Source organism: Mucor velutinosus (assembly GCF_035048745.1).
Source record: "Mucor velutinosus strain NIH1002 chromosome Unknown tig00001553, whole genome shotgun sequence".
Classification (NCBI taxonomy): Eukaryota; Fungi; Mucoromycota; class Mucoromycetes; order Mucorales; family Mucoraceae; genus Mucor; species Mucor velutinosus.
Window position 1 is genome coordinate 1,225,398 of NW_027041930.1, and position 14,675 is coordinate 1,240,072.

The window sequence follows — 14,675 nt, forward strand, 5'->3', positions numbered from 1 at the left end:
GCAAATGAATTGTTTTGATTTTGCATGATTCGAGTACCTTCTAAAAGAGGACAGTTCCTAAAAGAATGACGTGAAATGTGTTGACTCTTTATGAGTTGAATACTCTTGGCATAAGAACTAAAAACAGGTTGCAGGAATGATACACGAGAATGACCAACTCACTATGTAAATGTGGGAATATTGATGATATCTAGTAGCGCAAACACTTGATTGACATCATTGACATCATTGACAGCAACCATGATAGCTGGAAACAAGATGACTTGCACTGGTTTGAAAACAATCCATTATGTTCCATTCCATGGAGATTGCCGCAGTAATATTCATATGGCACGCTTGTTTTCCGAGGTGTACACTTGTTTCTTGGTCCAGAATCAGTTATGCTGGCTCCGATGTGATATAAACGACAAGAAAGCCAACCTTAACACTCGTATTGCCCGATTAGATGGACAGTTTATGGCTGATGTAAACAACAAGAGAGATGGATCGAGAACCGTATGATCTTGGAGAGAGAAATTAAGGAGAGGTAAAAAAAAAAAAAAAAAAAAAAAAAAGATTACTTAATCAAGCAACCAGTTGCATCTGTTTCAGTGTCAAATGACATTTTTTGTTTACTTTTTGATGAGGTTTGAGCCAGTGAAAAGTTGTCTGTTAATTACATCTAGGAAGAGATGGGGGAACTCGTTTCATGTGAAGGTGGAAAAAGGGCTTTTTGAAGTAGCAAAATGGACATAACTCGAGACAGAAAACAGTTGAAAGCCTCGGACGAAGCGGATCAAATAGAGCAAGTGTCAAACGTCAAAATGGTACTATTTTCACGCGCTCAAAGTAGTATATCGTGGAGAAAAGTAAAAGGAAACGAATTTGAGTGTGGCAAGGACACTGGACTCACATGAAAGTCGATGAGAAGGATATAAATAGATGGTTGTTTCAACAGCTTTTCCTTCTTCTTCTTCTTCTTCATCATCATCTTCATCTCATCTCTACTCTCTATTAACAAATCTCTCTGCAAGCGAACTCTCTCTGCAAGCGAACTCTCTCTGCAAGCGAACTCTCTCTGCAAGCGAACTCTCTCTGCAAGCGAACTCTCTCTACAATACTCTTGGGCTCTCTTTCTGCTTTATACATGGTCAAGTAAATCAAACACTGTACTGATGATTGGCTTTTTCTTACACAATGCTCTCATAATTCCATGGTTCTCTTAGGTTGCGGTCCATGCAAAACATGGTCGCACTCTCCTCGTATTTTTAGATAATAGCAACATACAATCAACTCTGCAGGTATGTACTCGTCACTTCTAGCTTATAAAGCAGCATGACTCACCATCTCTCTATTTTGACTTGCAAGCACTCCATACTTGGTTGAAGCCTTGGATGAGGTCTAGGGGTCATGCGCGTAAGGTGGTTGTCTCGTGTGGCCTCAGCACCTGTTGCCCCGGTAGCTCGTAAGGGTGATGCGACGAGGCGCTAGGTGCGTTTCCCGGGAGGTGTCATCCCATCCTTGTTGCTAGGGATATGCAAGTTGTGGAGGATAGTTTGCCTTGGAAGCATGGCTTCATCTTTTGGTCTCCTCGTGTTTCAAGCTGCTCTTTTCATCGTCCATCAAGTATGCTACAGGGTAAGTATCCTTTGTAATAATCCAATGTCCCTCTATATATTGTAGATCTATTTGCTGCAATGTCAAAACCACTTTAGTACACGGTGCCATCTCTACATCTATACAAGACCAAGCCATGCTCGTATCTCTGCTGCCTGCCATCTATTATAGTGTCAAGACTCATGCTGCCTAGTATATATAAAGTCAAGCCATACTCGTATCTCTGCTGCCTGCCATCTATTATAATGTCAAGACTCATGCTGCCTAGTATATACAAAGTCAAGCCATACTCGTATCTCTGCTGCCTGCCATCTATTATAATGTCAAGACTCATGCTGCCTAGTATATACAAAGTCAAGCCATACTGCCACATCTGCTGTCTCTATTCTATACACGAAACCTTGCAATACACACATCAATACTATCTCTTACCTACACAAGTTAAATCAAATTATATTCAAGTTAGCTAGCATCTATTCAAATCTAAACAAACTCTCATACATTATCATCGTTTTCTATAAAGTTACAAGCAAATTAATAATAAAAAGAGTTTTGTATTGCCTACTATATCATTGTCTTTTATTACATTCTCTATTAAAACCAATGTATAAACGGAAAACTGTCTGAAACAGCTGATATCGCAAGTGCCACTGATATAAATGCTCTTGAATCGTGAAGCTGTAGTTGAAGATGAATGGAGAAAGTCTGACTATGGCTATTTCGAAGCACTGTTAGCTTTAATGCCATACAGAGTACCGCTATCATTGCAGGCAATGCAACTCTTTTCTCGGAAGAGATGGCTATTTAGTCATTGTACACACGCAGTCTTGCACAAGCTTCATGCCTCATGTTATTAGAGATAGACACATTTATTGGATAATGCGCTTGAGAGTTTATGTACTAATATACAAGTTGTTGGATTGCTATGGATACAAGGTATTCCAGACTTCAAGAAGTTTCTAGAGCAAAATATTTAGTCGTTGCAAAAGCACTAGTAGTGTGAGGGACTATATACACACATGTAATTATACAATGACCTACGTTCGCTCAACCCGTAGTTTAATATAAAAATAGCCAAAAATATCTTAAAGCTTTGATAGAGATATGACTTTTGCTACAGTATCTACGGTATCTATAGTTGTATTAAATGCTAGTATCATATGCATCTCAGAGGGTATTGGATACCGTAAGCGATACTTGACAGAGCCAGCTGCTGATTTTTCTGCATAAAGGTTATTCACAGTCTAGCGATGGTTTATGCTTGATGGAAGTATCTTGGTTCTGGCATACCAATACATTGATTTCTTCAAATTTCACTACTCAACAAGTGATCAAGGCATACATTATACCTGAATTGCCTCTTGGCATTCGACAGAATGCAAAACACAGCAACAATTGGCAACAATTTCTTGTGCTAGAAGCCGTTTTAAACTGCCAGAATAGCACCAAACATTTTCTCTCATCTAGCGCTTACTTTCTGACACCTTTACTCAACTTTTTTAAGATGGCCAAAAATCGACTAAAAAGCATGAGGGGTACCCCTCATGGTTTTATCAGAAATTAAACGATCGTGTTTTTGACCTCAAAAATGAAGACTTTCACTATGGTATATATTGAATCAAAACGATTTTATCGATCCAGGGCAGCCCCTGAAATTACTCTTGTGCAATTTTGATATGTGATATTTCGGCTTTTTGGCCAGAAACCTCATTTCGTATTTTAGGGAATTGCTCAACAAGTTAATCCGAAACATTTACTTTACTTGACACCATTGGATACGTCTTGAAAAGTGCTCCAAGAAAGCGTAAGGGAGCATGGGGTGATCATCACAATTTACATAGTCGAATCTGAAACAATAGGTCGAATCATGCTCAAAAAGTTAGAAAATCAACAAACCAGGACAGACAGTCGAGCGGAGATTTGACAACTTTTGACTAACAAAATGCATTCTTATGAAGGGAATGGACATTTTGAAGCGAATGAGAAAGGTAATACTAAATCACAAGGTTGATACCAAGCTCGGCGTTTTGTTCAAACCTCTGAATGTACCTAGCGACTGCAAGCTTCTTAAATTAAATAGATGAGGTCCATTTTCTACTATATAATAGTCTTTTCTGGAACAGCCACATTGCTGTAACACGCCCAATGTCCTCAGGAACCGGGATGATCTTTTGAAAGACGACATTGGTATCCCAAAGCATTCTCAATCTTGCAAGGATAGTAGCAAAGCAGTACTTGATGTGCTAATCTTAAGTTATATGGCAAATGGTAACCAAGAGTCTGCTCCTCAAAACGCTATTTGGATGATTCCGCTGAACTTGACGGGAATGTTTGATCCTGTTTCAGATACATGTAATTCTATGGATGCTACCCAGAGTATCGTAAAAAGAGATATGAATTGATTTTAAGCTATAGATGGTAATGATTTTGTGACATGTAATGCATTGCAATCGCGGATAACAGCAGCATCAATCAAGTATCATTTGGCATGATTTGAGGCATATCAAAGCTGCGTCAACTTTATAGCGTTTACTTGAACGCTACGTTTATTCACTGCTCCATCCTTTCCTAATCTCTCTATAAGATGGTGTAAAGGCTAAATCATTTCTGAATCGAATCATGATTACAAACAACATACCATTTTATTCATCAACCGAAGTGAAATCATGGCCCAAAGAAAGGGGAATTTGAGGTGAAATTTTGAGGTCACGACGTACCCAAAAACCAAAAGACAACGATCATCCAATATTATATCATCCCCAAAAATATTACTTGCTCTCTTCTTCTTTCTTATTTTTGCACACAAACGCAGAGCAATGGATGCTTTTTTTGAAGTGGCATCAGCCAAGTTGGGAGGCAATCCCACTGCCGAGCAATTGAAAATTGTAGCCTCTATTTTATCATCGTATCCATGTGCTCTTTTATTCAAACTGATTCCTGCCAAAAATGCACAGATGAAGCATTTGTTCTCCATCTTGGTCACTTCCTACATCATGACCTCTGTGCTGCACTACTACCAAGGCTTTGTGCACATTTCGTTGATTTGTTTGTTTACCTGGACCTGGATGAAGTTTTATAAGGGCAGCAATGGGCCTTGGATTAACTTTGCTGTCGTAATGCTCAGCATGTCTATCTGGTAAGTTTAACTCTGGAGTATTCCACTCCAATGACTGACTATTTTTCTATAAAGCCATTTGCAGCGTCAATGGGGCGGTTACGATGTTGATGACTCGAACGATTACTCGGGTACACTGATGATCGCCACTGTAAAACTGACATCTTTTGGATTCAATGTAGCTGATGGTCGTACAAAGAATCAAGCTGTGTTATCCAGTTACAACAAACGCATGAAAGTGGAGCAGTACCCAACTTTGATTGAGTTTTACGGATGGATGTTTTTCTTTGGCGGATTCTTGGTAGGACCTACCTCTGAATTCATGGATTACATGCGCTTTATCTCCATGCAAATGTTTGAAGTCAAGGGCAAAATCCATGCTCCTTCGCCTGTCAAGCAAACGCTCTTCTTGATTGCCAAAAGCTTGTGCTTTGTTGCCATCATTGTCACTGTGGCTCCTTATTACAACTCGGCTGATGTCGGTTTTGTTGCATTTGCTGATCTTTCATTTGGGAAAAAGTAAGTTCGAAATGCGCTGTAAGTGATATCTCATTTACTGACTCTTTTGTACGCCTGAACAGGCTGGTTTATCTTCAACTGGCTGCATTTACGTCTCGTTGCAAATACTATGTTGCATGGTTCTTGTCTGAGGCTGCTTGTGTATTGTGTGGCTTTGGATTTAATGGCTACGACGCTAGTGGAAAGGCTCGCTGGGATCGTTTCACCAACATTTATGTTCGCAAATGTGAATTCAGTCAGTCTATCAAAGAAATGCTTGATCACTGGAACATTGGTGCCAATCGCTGGCTTCGTTACTACGTATACATGCGCATCACGCCTCCTGGACAAACTGGTGGTGCTTCAAGTACCTTGGTCACCTATGCCTTGTCTGCTCTGTGGCATGGATTCTATCCTGGCTATTACTGTAAGTGCGCTGATACAGTGATGATGTGTATAGTAAGCTAATCAAATCACAGTGTTCTTCTTGTCCATTACGCCCTTCCAAATGCTGGCTCGTCATATTCGCAGAACATTCCGTCCTTTGGTCATGATTCCTGGTACCAAGAATCCTCAGCCTGTTCTAAAATTCTTTTACGATACAGCTGGTGTCGTTCTCACCATGTCCATAGTCAACATCTTGTCTGCTGCTTTCAACTTGCTGTACTGGCAACCAGCTATCACCGTGTGGAAGCAAATCTACTTTATTCATTATGTGATTGGCGTTGTAGGCTATGCTATCTGGAGAGTAGCCAATCGTCCATTGAGAGAGTACCAAAAGAAGAGAGAAGCCAAGGCTATTTCGCAATACACTCGTCCCCCTACGCCACCTGCGGAAGAAAAGATGTCTGCCATTCAGCAAAAATCTCAATAGACATCATACACATACATACTCATTTTGTACATAATATACATATAAAACGAAAGAGAAACACTTATACTCTTACGATGAAAGATACGAAACGATGTGTTTATTTATACTACAGTTGCTTTGGTAAACCTGAATGACGAGAACTTCTCTGTTGCCACTATTCATTGATGCTATTGTTGTTACCAACACATTCTTGCAGAGTTGGAGGGTATGTTCCTGGTAAATGCTGCTGTTGCTGTTGCTGTTGCTGATCATTGCAGTGATACGGAGAGGGATATAAAGGCGAATGATTGCTTGTAAATGATGGCTGTAACAGATATGTGTATTTTAGATGTGTTAGCTTCTCCCCAAGGATTTCAAAGAATTTAGTAATTCAATACCTTTCCGTCCAACTGGGTGTAAATCTCATTTGATCTTTGAGAAGGGTAAGGAAACAGTGTTGAATAACCGATGGATGCATTGCTGGATGGAAGAGAAGGGTTTGTAGTAACAGCAGCCATGGTATTCATTTGCTGTTGTTGCTGTTGTTGCTGTTGTTGCATAGCATGGGCATGGGCTTGAGCAGCGGCATTAGCCATAGACTATGCATACCAATCAGTATTATGGAGTGTACATTTCATGCAATGTGCAGTCTTACTAAATGCGATAAATCCGGCGCATTAAGACACTCTTGAATCAAACTTTTTCCTTCTGGTCTTGTAACTAATGGCTGTAGTTTAGGTGTCGTAAATGTATATACAAGACCAGTTTCAGAAACTACCAACAAAAGAACCTGCGTACCCGTCAATGTGCTCAATTCATAAGCCTGTGCGTATGTCCTATAAGCATGCTATTGACATATCTCTATTTTTCAGCCAGATACCTTCTTCATAATACCAGCTTTCCTCTTTGAGAATGTAATGTGTCGCCTGGATTTATCTTCTATATACTCGATCTCAATTTTGCGTCTACCGGATCTCTTTCCGGGTCTCGAGTCAGCATCATCTGAATCCACGTCTAATTGTAAATCTGCTGTAGAAGATAGAGGCGTGCCAAAATGCAGTTGATTTGACGATGTTTTATAATTGAAATTGCTCGAGTTCATTAGCGTGTGTGCAAAGAAAGGAAAAAAGGGATATGATATACAAATCAAAGTATATACGGAAGAGAGACAGATGAATACAAAGTCATCCATGACATCCGCCTCAACAAAAATGAGTTGTTTTATTTTACCCAACAAATTTTATTGCGAAGTGATGAAATGGCTGGCGTCATACATCATTGCAAACCAAGGGTGAGGAAACTGATCGTAATAGTCTACATCAAATTTGCTGCCACTCATGATCTTGAACATGTTTTTAGTCAGTGGCGAGGTCAGGTCTTCTGGTGGCACCTGATGGCCTTGCATGAATTTAATAGAGTCTAATTCATTCAAGCAGGATTTCATCATGGATCTTGCTTCTTTAGCAATATGCTTGTTTGGTGACAATGCTAATAGCACCAGCACGTCCAGAGCGTGGAATAGGAATTCACTGGCAGTTAAGATGTAATTACCTATAAACTTGGAGTTAGCATGCACTTCTTCAGTCAGCCTTTGCACTGAACCAACTTACATGAGGATGGATTAGCCACCGCCAATCGATGAATAGCGTACAGCAAGAGTCGACAGCTCTTTAACGCCATTGTCAACGAATGTTCCTGCACCCACGACAGTATTTGCTGAGCATAGTCCGCCATGGATTTGGGCTGTAACAGACAAGAGTAAGTGCTGACGTGGAATATGTGAAATTGTATAAAGCTGGTCAACAGAATAGAATCGGTGGCTTGATCTATTGCTTTGAAGCATTGCTCTGCGTCATATAAATCATCACACAGTCGAAATTCAGCTGGAATCGACCTGGCCCACTCTTTCATCACATCCTCCATCCTGACAATGGATTCAAAGCTAAGCGTACAAGTTCTTCCCACATGTACGCGATGAATTTGTTTCTGAAATAGTGGGTATTAGTAATCATGACAAGCTAAAAGCCGCTGCCAACTCACCACAAAATGCATCACAAACTCATGATTGTACAAGTTAACGATCCAGTTTTGCGATCGCACAAATCTTTTGGTTTCCTCACATTCATCGTCCACGTATTTCCACACTGGAAAGTGAAAGCACTCGTTGTCTGTGAAATCGTCTGCGATGTAGTCCATCAAACGACTGATGGACATTGATATGGTGACATGTCGAGTAAACAGCATCTTTTCTACGTCAGTGATAGGCGCCTGGTCGTTGGTATAGGTATAGTGCCCAGAATGAGGCGAGCTTTCAAAGCAGGCGCTGGGGCCCGTGGCTCGGTATTCAGGGTATTCCTGTCGTAAATCGAGCAGAATCTGATAAGCCATGGATACTAATTGACGGCATTCAGCGAATTTCAGGGTGATGTGCATGTACTGTATGAGTAGATTGATGCCAATCACATTTTCCAATCTCTTCTCGGGCACGTCAAACTGATCAAAAATGATGCTTCTGGCTTTGGCATGGAAATAGTCGCCCATGTTGCGCCTTTCTCGAGGTGAATACTGCAAATGACGGCAAGGTGTTGAGCAGACGTAAGCACAGATACCCAGTGTGATAAGGTCTGTCAAGGGGTCTTGTATAGTGGCCAGTTTCGCTCGATAAGTAGGCTCGTGCACCAGTGGGTTGTATACGTTATGACAGCTAAAGTAGTTTGTCAGGAGCTGATCTACCAGCGCATTCGGGTCCAATAAGAGTGTGCTTGGCAGCAGCAGTGTCGATGGTGGCTCGGCAGGCTTTGTCTTTATGCATCGAGTCAGAATTTTGATGGTGAATGGGATCAAACTGCCAGTGCCTTCCTTTCCAAAACTCATAATAAAGTTGGCATTGCATCCTCTGTAAAACGCAGTTGACATGTCCTCGCCATCACTGTGGTAGCTGGAGGAACATGACGATGATGATGAAGAGAAGGAGGAGGATGTTGATCTGCTTCGGATTCCTCCCAAGGGTGATAAATAAGACACCGTTGGATCAAACTGCAGTAATTCGCTTATGTTTCGAATCCCTGTTTCTATCTGGAAATTGCCGTTCTCAATCTTGACCTTCCAATTGTGAAATAAGCTTTGAATCATGGTGTTGGATAGTTCTGATAAGGGCTGTCTGTCGTTCTGTGCAGGCCATGTTGCTCGGCATGGATTGTTATAGCTGCTGCTGCTGCTGCTGCTGCTGCTGTCGCTGATGAGATGCCTGCTTTTGCTGCGGTAGAATTGCAGTTGCTCCTCCATAAAATAGACAGCTTCTTCCAGTTGCTTGACTTGATCTTTCAAGGCATCTATATCCTGATGCTCCTCTACCTGTCCATCTACGCTATATGGACCATACGAGTAACCATCTTGATTCGTAGGTTGTTGACATGATTTGCCAAGCCTTTCACATCTGGCGCATTTACGATTCAAGTCTGGACGAACGCACTTTCGGCGATGCTTTCGACATTCTATTCATAGAGCATTACATACACACACACACACACACACACAGACAAGGGCAACTAAATGCAAACGAATTACCAGTGCAGGGTGTACATCTCACTTTCATGGAATAAGAGTCAATTTAAGGTTTAAAGCCAAGCAAAGAAATGAGTAAGAAAGAAAGAGAGAGAGAGAGAAAGAGGGGGGTGTTCATACCGAGCAGTAAGAGAAAAGGTATTTTATTGAAAAGTGCTAAACATATGATTGGTCATATCAGACCTCAATGGTTTAACTTTTCTTACACCTGCAAATCCCCTTCTATCGCCTTTGGTCATCATGATCTTCCAATTCGCCTTGAGGTTGGATAACACTCGTTCAATCTCTTCATTGTGATCTGGCGAAGAGGCTAGTAGCGATGTCATTTGAAGCATTTTGGCGGCTGTTGCTGCTGGGTTTTGCGATGATCCGAAATCAGTAAACAGCTTGTTGAAGACATCTGCTCAATGCCACATTAGACTTGCATCACGCACAAACACACACACACACACACACACACACACACACAAACAGAACCTCACCTTCTAATCGTTTTGTCTGCAGCAAAATTACATTGTCTCTAAAACTACGTAGAGCCATATTACGCACGTTCCACATCTCGGCTTCATCAGGTGATCTGTAGCGCACATCTGTTCGCAATGGCAAGAACACTGCTTCAAAATAAGGCAACGCATACGTAAAGAAAAAGGACCACTGCTCAACAAGTCGATCTAGCAGCTTTTCATCTGTCACGCCAAACATTTTGGCATTCAGCGTAAACATGCCGTCTCTCAGCAGCGCCTCTATATCACGGTAAAATTTGGGTGTAATGGAGTCTGATAGACATCGTCGTAGTAGCTCGTTAAGATCTTCAATAGCGCCTTGCACGCCCTCTCCATTGAACAGAGGCAGCACTCGAACACACAATGTTTGCCAAGCATCTCCCTGCGCTGAAGTGACATGATGACTGACAGCTACGGGTGGTAGTGTAGCGCTGCTTAGACTGTTTTGTCTATGGTACTGGAAGTTGGGCGGTGTGGCTGCCATGGATTGTGCTGCCATGGACTGAAATGAGATGTTGCTCGCTGTATTGTTGGCAAAGTAAAAGTTATGCTGTTGCTGTTGCTGCTGTAACTGTGCGTTGGAAGGTGATGTGGGCGACATGACATCGTCTCCTCCTCGTAGCTGGAGTGCGGATTTCTCCATATCACGAGTGATTGATTTGGCGTCTAATGCTGTAAGTGATTTGTGGATAGAAGGTGATGTGATGGGTGATGTGGGTTTTTGCGCTGGCTGTGAGATGGACCTATCTAGACTGGCTGAACTCGCTTGTCGTGGATGCGAGGTAGACGATCCAGAATTGGATCTCACACTGTGCCGCTTGGTTTGGCTGCCACCACCACTTGGTGGAGGTCGCATTGTCAGTGTTGTCGCTGATAATGATCGCATCGGGTTTGGCTGTATAGTGGAGCTTGATATGTGTGTGTTGGCAGAAGCATTGTCCAGAGACGCAGACAGCGATGAGGACGAGTTGGAGGACGAGGAAAGAGCAGTAGACTCTTTGTCCTGTGTATCGTCTTCTATCGGTAGCGGTGGAAGCGGTGCATTGTAGATACTCGGTGATCCCATCTCTGCTTGCTGGTTGTCGTGGTGTTGAATGAAAAGGAGAAGGCGAAAAAAAGTAATAACTGCAAATCCGGGACATGGCCCATTTAATTGATTGGCTCTCATGACTTGAGGAGATGCAATGAGTGTATATCATACCGAGGTGTAAATATTAGTAACGATAATTGTGATGGATTTTATTGATTCAAGTAATGAAAAAGGAAAGCAATTATCTCTAGATGTGATAATTTTATAGAGTGAAATGAGTAAGAATGAGTATAGATGAGTTGATATTAGATAGAATAGTAAGGTCATATAATGCATAGAAAGATGGAGTGCAGCGCTAGTGGTCGGTTTAATGCACTTGAAGCGCCTTGACACTGTTTTTTAAAGAATGGCCACTGTCCTTGTTGCTGCTGGTGTTGCTGGTCGTAGTGCTATTGCTGCTGTTGTTGTTGTTTGCCTTTTTGTTTGTGCGTTGATGGCGATCTTCGTCTAATGCTTTTGGAGCCACAGGCACAGATTGTCTTTTCAGTCTGTTACTTTTGTTGTTTTCTGACGCAAGTGGTGGAATACTGGGTATAGATCGGCAAGTTGAAGGAGGTTGCAAATGTGAAGAGGATGAGGAAGCAGCGAATGACATTGGGCGTTTCTTGGTAGTTGAAGTAGGACTTGTGGGAGGTTCCTTGGGTTTATTACTGCTAAATAGCTTTCCAAATCGATGCCCCAATGTGGGTGAAAGCTCATTCTCTGTGGCCATCTCTTCTCTCTGCCTGAAAGATTGTCGACGACCGTTTGTACTAACTCCCATCATCAATCTAGCAGTTCGACTCTCTCCAGCGGGAAGTCGCTTGCGATACACGGAGCTTTTTGGTGGTAATTCTCTTTTAGTCTTGGGCGCTGTGGTGGAGGATGTGTTGATTTTAGGCTTCCTGGTATTGGACTTGAGTTCAGAGAGAGGCGATCGTTGCGATGCTCGTTTATGCGACAATTTCTCGGCAGTCGATACTGTGGCGGATGGCGGTTTTATCTGGCGTTGTGGTGGTTTCAGGACTTGGTCCATGCGCAGAGGCACCGTGTTGGACCTGGTCAACGGTTTGCGAATAAAGTTGTCTTTGGCATCGCCGCCAGACACTGACTTCTTTTGCACAGGCGATTGCAATCTGACGGATTTGACTGATCTCAATCTGGGTGCGTGCATCAAGTCTTCTGGATCCTTCAAGTTTTCAATGACAGGCTGTAAGATGCAGAGCATGGGAATACGAGAACCTTGGCTGCGATTTAAGTCTGATATCGATTGTCTTTTACGGATGACATTGGCGATCTTTTCCTTGACAGGTATGGATGCAGATGCTGTTTTATCGACGGAGAATGCTGGTACAGGCAGTCTGCATTTGGCAGGATGTGTTGGTGTGGAAGGTGGCTTCTCCATCATGATAGTGTCATTATCACTGTTTACGGTTGCTGTTGTGACGGTAGATAGGGGTAACACAGAAGTAATCTCTGTATCGAAACAATGCATGTCTTGCACACCACTTTGCTCTTTATGATCTAGCATGCTCTCCTGTTCAACATCGTGCATGCTATCGGATAGATCTGACTCTGACTGAGACGAGATATCGTGGTCGAGTCGAGTGGCTGGGAACAGTAGCTCTGGCTCGTAATCCGTCAAGAATGGGTGCTGATGTTTTATATATAAGGAGTAGTGTAAAAAAAGGAGATTCAGTATTGGTTGTTTGTGTACATGTATTTGTTTTGCCTTACCTGTAATATGCTGTTTGCCGATGACCTCGTACGAGGATCAGGATCAAGACAGCAGTCCAGCAGATCCACTAGACGAGAAGGAAGATCCGGTGGGTATTCTGGTTTTCCATTCTGCAAAATGCGTTCCTTGATCTGTATATTGATTTTAGTGTATTGAGCCTCTTGCTCCTCTACCATTAAAAAAATTTTTTTTTTGGTGTACCTCTTCTTCGTCTAATTTCTCATCCTCATAAGGCGCCTTTCCCCCATTTAGAACTTCCAGAATCACAATGCCCAATGCCCAGATATCGACTTTATGATTTACAATCTTTTGTTGAACTAATTCAGGTGACCAAAATAAAACAACCCCAGCTTCCTCAACGCTTGAATCTGCTGCAGGTGAAATAGAAACCACGCCAAAATCACCTAGATGGCAACACAAGTGTTAATATCAGCTATTGCTTATTGTTGTTTCGCTCGTGTAGCAGCACATTTACCAATGACGATGGTGTTGCTCTCTTGATCCAGAAAAATATTGTCGCACTTGATGTCTCTGTGGATATAGCCATGACCGTGCACTTTGGCCAATCCAGATGCAATGGATGTGATGATATGCACAAGCTGGCCTACAGTGAGATGATGTTCAAACACATACTGTTGCAACGAGCCACCGGTGCAGAGTGGCATCACTAGATAGACAAATTCCTGATGCAAATGGACTGCCAGCAGCTTGAGGATATTGGGGTGTACGCACTTTGTCATTGAGTAGATTTCATTCTCTACAAGTTCCTTTGGCATGACAAACATGTCCTCGTACTGATTCTCTTCCACGAGATACTTTTTAATGGCAACCTGCTTCTGTGTTGCACGCTCGATACATTTATAAACTCCACCCTGAGCACTGAACCAGGTGGGCTCCTTGTCGAGGCCGGCGTATATTGCATCTGGATCTGATGAGAGAACGGGAACTCCATTCACTTGTTGCATGGTTTTGGTGAGATGTACAAAGAAAAGAGAGAGAGAGAGAGAGAGAGAGAGAGAGAGAGAGTAGAAAAGCAAAAGAAAGGGAGAAGAAAAGAATTGGAAAAGAAAAACGTGCGCATCAAGAAATAAATTGGTTCAAGTTCCATCGGAACACTAATCATTTAAGGGCTTCAATTCATTGCTCTTGTCCATTTGGATGATTTCATCTGTATCAACCTCACCCTGATCAATGCATACAAGCAGCATTGGAATATACAGAAAGAAAGGGGAGGGGCTGATCGTTATCTTGGCTTTTGATAAGTGTCTTGTTCGCACTACTTGCGGCTGTCTTGATGTTTACATTTTCCCTCTTTTTGATGAATTGCACAATCCTCTGTATTTTGATAGTAACGAGTCTAATTGGCAACTCTTGGGTACAGACGGAAATTCAAGATCAATCGATACAGCAATCATCGCTAGAAACGTCATCTCATCGTGCTTGATGAACCGAAATGAACAAAGCAGAGGGCTGTGGAAATAGGATGACATCCTGATTTATTTTGTGGCCCCTCACAAACAAAAGCAAATCATCGGAATGATGCACTGTGTATGACACTGTACTCGCTGACTTGATGTGGAGGCTGCCCAGGGTAGCACTCATGCATTTGACGTGCTCACACAATACTGCCATCTGTTTAAATCGATTCATGTAGACAGCATTCATTCATGCAGCATGATGATTGTACACGCATATTGTTTTATCATAAAAAGCTGTATTTTTTTTTTTTTTCCTGATGT

At 42.1% G+C, this 14,675-nt stretch overlaps 5 protein-coding genes across 5 annotated transcripts; 1 reads left to right on the plus strand and 4 right to left on the minus strand.

Moving 5' to 3' along the window:
• Positions 1–4,412: 4,412 nt before the first annotated feature.
• ATC70_007764 (Pantothenate kinase) lies at positions 4,413–6,083 on the plus strand (the record flags this gene model as incomplete). The annotated part of the gene is made up of 4 exons (XM_064827022.1): positions 4,413–4,732; positions 4,787–5,230; positions 5,293–5,636; positions 5,689–6,083. 4 exons carry the CDS (start codon positions 4,413–4,415, stop codon positions 6,081–6,083), a joined length of 1,503 nt encoding a protein of 500 aa, XP_064676079.1.
• A 154-nt stretch (positions 6,084–6,237) lies between these two features.
• ubc1 (Ubiquitin-conjugating enzyme E2 1) lies at positions 6,238–7,164 on the minus strand (the record flags this gene model as incomplete). The annotated part of the gene is made up of 4 exons (XM_064827023.1): positions 6,238–6,387; positions 6,461–6,661; positions 6,718–6,885; positions 6,943–7,164. 4 exons carry the CDS (start codon positions 7,162–7,164, stop codon positions 6,238–6,240), a joined length of 741 nt encoding a protein of 246 aa, XP_064676080.1.
• A 138-nt stretch (positions 7,165–7,302) lies between these two features.
• Positions 7,303–9,657, minus strand: ATC70_007766 (uncharacterized protein; the record flags this gene model as incomplete). Its single annotated transcript, XM_064827024.1, has 4 exons — positions 7,303–7,613; positions 7,673–8,048; positions 8,103–9,556; positions 9,630–9,657. 4 exons carry the CDS (start codon positions 9,655–9,657, stop codon positions 7,303–7,305), a joined length of 2,169 nt encoding a protein of 722 aa, XP_064676081.1.
• A 112-nt stretch (positions 9,658–9,769) lies between these two features.
• On the minus strand, positions 9,770–11,195 carry ATC70_007767 (B box-type domain-containing protein; the record flags this gene model as incomplete). Its single annotated transcript, XM_064827025.1, has 2 exons — positions 9,770–10,026; positions 10,109–11,195. The coding sequence occupies 2 exons, from the start codon at positions 11,193–11,195 to the stop codon at positions 9,770–9,772; spliced, it is 1,344 nt and encodes a 447-aa protein (XP_064676082.1).
• Positions 11,196–11,526: 331 nt separating this feature from the next.
• ATC70_007768 (uncharacterized protein) lies at positions 11,527–13,901 on the minus strand (the record flags this gene model as incomplete). Its single annotated transcript, XM_064827026.1, has 4 exons — positions 11,527–12,852; positions 12,936–13,067; positions 13,138–13,340; positions 13,412–13,901. The coding sequence occupies 4 exons, from the start codon at positions 13,899–13,901 to the stop codon at positions 11,527–11,529; spliced, it is 2,151 nt and encodes a 716-aa protein (XP_064676083.1).
• Between the last annotated feature and the right edge of the window lie 774 nt (positions 13,902–14,675).